This window comes from Galeopterus variegatus, unplaced genomic scaffold (assembly GCF_000696425.1).
Source record: "Galeopterus variegatus unplaced genomic scaffold, G_variegatus-3.0.2 Scaffold661, whole genome shotgun sequence".
NCBI lineage: Eukaryota > Metazoa > Chordata > Mammalia > Dermoptera > Cynocephalidae > Galeopterus > Galeopterus variegatus.
In genome coordinates, this window is record NW_007726772.1 from 496,101 (window position 1) to 501,996 (window position 5,896).

The following is a 5,896-nucleotide window of genomic DNA, read 5'->3' on the forward strand; positions in this document are numbered from 1 at the left end:
TTCCCCGCTTTTTTTTTTTTTTTTTTTTTTTTTTTTTTTGTCTTTTGTCTTTTTCCGTGTCCGGCAACGGATCGCAACCCTCAGTGTTGCCCCCGTACCGGACCGGGACCGGCAACAGGATTGCAACCCCCGGCGTTGCTCCCGCGCCTCGCTCAGCCAGTGAGCGGGAACCGGTCTGTATGTGGGATCCGAACCCTCGGATGGGAGCGCCGCTGCGCTTCCCAAGCGGCGCACTATCCAGTGCGCCACCGGGCCGGCCCATAAATGTCCCAGCTCTTGAGGAGCCCGAGTCATCTCTGTTCACTGGGGCACAGAGAAATCACAGCTTTTGAGTGTCAGTGTTTTTGAGTATTTCAAAGGAGTGTTCTGGCTAAAAATCCTTGCTCACAGTACCGTTTTTTTCTATGCATTTTCACAGACTCCACTGGCAACAGCCCCCCTGCAGGTACGTCAGCGTTATGTAAGCTCTTCGAGTGGTTTTGTGTTTGCTTCATTTTCAGTGTCAGCACTTCCAGTACGTAGATGAACATTCTCTCTTCCTTGTACATATGAGAAGCTGCAGCACTGAGGGACCTCTAACAAATTCCACACCAAGTCCAATATTTCAGCCGTAAATTGGATGCTGTAGGCAACCTTGACCTTGATTCCAGCTAGAATTTGTGTGTAATATGACTGGGAATCTTCTCAGTTGTGCAGCTGTTTTGCAACACATCACCCTGAGAGCAGACAACGTGGCTTGCGTTGTCCCTGCACCCTTCTCATTAGAATGCCCACTTAGAGCTATCTGTGCACATGGGTTAATAAAGCCCTTTGAGCACGGTCACTATCATTATCTCCTCACAAAAATACGTTTAATACTGAGAACTCAGGGTACTCTCCCAAGCTAACTTTTTTAGTCATCAGCACATCAGCCCTAGAACAAGTTTTCTTTACCTCTGTTCTCAATCTGTCCCCTCTTGACCCCCTCTAGAAACACCAGCAGAGGTCAGTGTCCCCTCTGATGGGGTTTCTTCACTGTTTCTTACAGATGAAAATTTCCATTGTGGTGGTTTGCTCACAAATCATTCAGGCTCCTTCTCCAGTCCTTTTTATCCTAAAAAGTACCCCACAAATGTGGTATGTGCATGGGACATACAAGTGGATGTCAGGGCTCATGTCAAACTTAAGTTTGCAGTGGTAAGGTGAGTGGTATTTCCTGTGTTACTCTCGTCTTCACCCAGTTCTGCACACCAGCTTTACGGCCTCCCTCTCCCACCGTACCCCGAAACAAAATTTCCATATTTAATTCTCAAGAGCAAGCTAGGCCTTGGAGGCTAATTGTAATGTTGATCAAAATTTTAAAAACACAGATGTTTTAAGCCAGCAATTCCAGTTCCAGGAATTTGATCTACAGAAAAAGTCCAATGTGCACCAAGGATGACTATGGCAGCATTCTTATAGTAGCAAGAGACTGGAAACAATCTACTTGTCCATCAGGAGGGGATGGGTTCGTAGACTGCAGTACATCCACATATTGCTGCCACACACACAGTGTGTATTGCTATGGGATGAGCTGCAAGGAAACCATGGACAGTATAGTATAATATGCTGCCATTGACTATCTCTGGAAGGAAATTAAAAACAAAAAATCATTGAAGCTGCTTTTGGGAAAGGGAGTGAAGTGAGGGGGGAACTAGTCACCGGTGGGAGAAAATTTTACTTTTCAGCATGTGTCCATCAATACCACTTAAGTTCTATTCCATGTGCTTGTAATACATATTCATAAATACAGTAGAATTAAAACTTTAACAATTAAAAGATATTTGGAAACAGGAGGATACCTACTGCTCACATCAGTAGGGTCATGACTTCCTCCAGTCTGTGTGCAGAGATGTAGGTGTCGGGTAGCTTTTCCTGATCCCTTCCTGAGCCATTCCAGGCAATGCTTACAGGGAAGACAGCCCCAGTGGGCTGTGTCTGGGTGATACCTTTCACTTCACAGAATGGAAAACTTCTATGGCTGTCCGTACGACTTCATTGAGATCTTTGATGGCCCACAAAGTGAATCTTCTTCGCTGGGAAGGTTCTGTTCCCAGACAACCCCGATATTCACCTCCTCCTCCAACCGCTTGACGGTGGTGTTCCACAGCGATGCTATTGTCACCAACATCGGCTTCTACGCATCCTACGAGTCTCTCGTGCAGGATGAGGATGTTACGGGTAGGTCCTTCCATCATTCTAGCCCTGCTTGATAATGATCATGAAGCTGAACCAACTCACTCGACTGGGCACTAGGAATTTGAAAGGGATCTCCCCAGCTCTTTAGTCTATTCCCAAGATAGGATTTGGAGAAGCTGACGGAACACCCAGCAGTGCCCTGGAATAACGCATCCACATATATATTGCAGTATTAGAAGCACATCCCACTGTGCTGAGAAAGGATGCTTGACTGACCCTGTCTTGGAGCCTGTTTCATCCAAAACTTCTTTTCACCTGGTCTAAAGAACATGTATTAGACTGTTTCTGTTGCTTATAACAAAATACTTGGAGCTGGGTACTTTGTAAGAAAATGAAATTTATTACTTACAGTTTCAGAGGCTGGGAAGTCCACAGTGCAGGGAACACATCTGGAGAGGGTCTGTGGTGGTGGCTTTACAGCAATGCAGGGGTCTCACATGCAGAAAATGGTGGAGCAGAGAGAGAGCCAGAGTCTCAGTGCCCTCCTTTAAAAGCCCTCAGAACCACACCCCTGGCCACCATTACTAATCCATTCACGAGGCATGGTCCTACAATCCAATCACCTCTTCAAGGCCCCACTTTTCAATGATCATAATAGGATTCCCCACCCTCAACAGTTACATTGGGGATCGAGCTTCAGTGAGGTTAGGGGGCATCCAGTCTACAGCAGAACGCTATTCCACAGTAAGAGTGTTTGCATGCTTGGCAATTTTCACTTCACACAAGGCTCTCTTTCCAGGGCTTTCTTTAACCTCAGTGAAGTAGACAAAGAATCCAGTCTGTGGAAAAATCTTTTAAAAATACTCTCCCCTCCCCCTGCCCCCTGAAATCACATTGACGTGGGAGACCAAACTCAAAGTGCCTTTGCAGCCACTTCCACCCACAATGGTTTCTTCCCCAAGTAGGAGGGTGGGTTCCCCAAAAGCTAGTTACCTCAGAGGAAATGCCCATGTGGTCCTCCAGCACAAAGGCAAAGGGGCAGCCCCCAGAGCAGTGATGAGGGTGTCTGCCTTTCCCAGATGTGGCCCTCCGGTTGACTGGCGGCAGCCACCGGTGCGAGGGCCGCGTGGAGCTACTTTACAACAGCAGCTGGGGCACCGTGTGCGATGACAGCTGGGACCTGCGCGATGCCCAGGTGGTGTGCAGGCAGCTAGGCTGTGGTGCGGCCATCGCGGCCCTCGGGCAGGCACATTTCGGGCGAGGCCTGGGCCCCATTGCTCTGGACGATGTGGAGTGTGTGGGGACCGAAGCCAGGTTGTGGCAGTGCCTACACAGCGGCTGGCTCGTGCACAACTGCGGCCACCACGAGGATGCCAGCGCCATCTGCTCAGGTGGGCCCTGATTCTGAGCCAGGTGGAGGGCTAATGACATTCTGACTCCTTGAGCCTCTGCCCAACTGCACTCAGAGCAGTGGGGAAATCCTAGACAGTTCCCCAGCCGCTGTTCCCAAGCTCCAGCCATTCAGATCCCCTGCACCAGCCCTGCCATACCCAGCTATTACCCACACTACAACTTTCTTAATACTTTCCCTTGAATTGACTCTTCTTTTTTTACTTAAATGAATTCAGTTTACAAGGAAACATTATGTCACCACCATAAACAGAGAGCCAGGACCACTTGCCACAAATAGGCAATACATTAAAACAAATACAGAGCAATAAAACAGTACGCAATCTGTTTAAAAAGTTAAAATTAACAGTGAACTTTCTAATCTAATCAATTCAAACCTATGCATATCTGAAAATATCCTTAATCAGAATAGATTTAAATGTAAATTTTAAAATTTGAATACAATAAATATGCATATCTGAAGACAGCAGAGGCACCACCTGTCACCTCGCATCCCGCCTGTGAGGAGGCGAGCCTCTGGGGGCCAGCTCTTTGGTTCATTCCCCTCCTTTTACAGGTAACACAGAGGTCTTCCCTCACAGCTGGGGGCCCAGGTCCTAGCTGAGAGTTCTTACTCCTCGGTTTTATCCCAGCTGAGTTTCTGCAAATCAACTCAGTGGTTGGAGTCAAAAGTCCCCGCCTATTTCTGCGTCCTTCTGGATTTGGCTGGGAAGAAGCAAACTGTGTATTGTTTAGACCTGGCAGCAACCCCCTGAGATAGGATGAAGGGACAAGGCAGTGTGGAGGTCCCAGAAGGAGATGAGATGAGTCAAGGGACAGAATCAACGTGCCGAGAAAAACAGGAGTTGAAGCCACATGCTGAGTGTGACACCAGAGGACAGGGCTGGGGGCTCAAAAAGCCCAGAGGTTTGGGACCAGGGCCCCGGGCAGAGCTGTGGGGGGTGAACCAGAGGTGCCTGGAAGGGCTGCCAGGCAGCAGCTCCAAGTTCTCTTCCATGCCCGCCTGGAGCTCCTCGTCTAGATCCACAGCCCACTTGGGGACCTTTCATCTCCCTCCCTGCACTGAGATTGCTGGTGTATGTCCTCAGACAAATGTGGTTCTGCCCTTTATGGACAGACACTTGTTCTGGGAGGCAAGACCCTCACACACGTCCAGGATGAATCACAAAACCAAACCAACTGGAAAGATAGGTGTTCACACAAGGCACTGTCACTGTGGCTATGGTTTACAAAAAAAAAAAAAAAAAGAAAAGAAATGACACTACAGCATCCAGCAGCAGAACCCAGTGACCTGGGAATCGGGTGGTTGTAACCATGGTAACTCAGGGCCATTTTGAGATGCCCAGATGGGGTGCAGTTTGTCTCCAAAACAAGACATTGTACCTTTCTGATTCAAATAAGCAATGCTGCCTCTCGGGTCTAGGAAGCATGGGGAGAGATGCCCTACCTGCACTTTTATGTCTCTCATAGCCTCTCTGCCTCAGCCAACACCATCCACTGCCGTGAGTTACCCAACTTCAGGTAACTGCAGTTGTTCTTAATCGATTAACTGTACCTTGCCTTGGCAAAGTCACCCTGGGTGGTGGGTAGTGGTTCGGGGGCCAAATGCCTGGAGCTTGTCCTCCCGCTTCATCATTTACTGGTGGTGAGGCCTCTGGCCTGCTTCGTGCCTCCACTTCCTCCTCTGGATGAGGATGAGGAGGTTGGGAGCATTTGCCTCGTAGGGCTGTGGGATCTAGTGGATTTCTGGGGCTGTAGATGGGGCACACTGTTCAGACATCAGCCCTTTTCTTCTGACCCCCGCCTCGTCCAAGGCCGTGGGGTCTATCTCTGCCAGCTGCTCTCTGCTTGACGGGAAGGTTAAGCATGAAGATGCTGACAGCATCGTTGTTCAGTTTTCTCTTGGCTCTGTGATTGTCCCCATAGTGTCACACTTCAAATTTGGTCAGCTGCTCTTCCACGGCAGTCTTTAAGAGTAAAGTACCGTATGTAGAGAAGAGAAGAATTGAGAAAAGATAAAGGACCCCAAACCTTTCTTTCTTGACTTTAAAATATACCTGTTTTGGGCCGGCCTGGTGGCGCACTTGGTAGAGTGCACCGCTTGGGAGTGCGGCAGCGCTCCCGCCGAGGGTTCGGATCCCATATAGAGACCGGTCCACTCACTGGTTGAGCGTGGTGCGGGCGCGACACCGAGGGTTGCGATCCCATTGCCAGTCGTGGTACGGGTGCGACACCGAGGGTTGCGATCCCGTTACCGGTCACGAAAAAAGACAAAAAGGAAAAAAAAAAAAAAAATATATATATATATATATATATATATATATATATA

General features: G+C 48.7%; 1 protein-coding gene across 1 annotated transcript in view; it reads left to right on the forward strand.

Moving 5' to 3' along the window:
- The first annotated feature begins 1,982 nt into the window (after positions 1-1,982).
- The window catches only part of LOC103589214 (putative ZP domain-containing protein), a 22,384-nt gene continuing 18,470 nt past the window's right edge, over positions 1,983-5,896 (forward strand). The window contains exons 1-2 of the mRNA XM_008571121.1: positions 1,983-2,199; positions 3,237-3,548. Coding sequence (XP_008569343.1) covers positions 1,983-2,199; positions 3,237-3,548 — 529 coding nt within the window. The remainder of the gene's footprint in view (positions 2,200-3,236; positions 3,549-5,896) is intronic.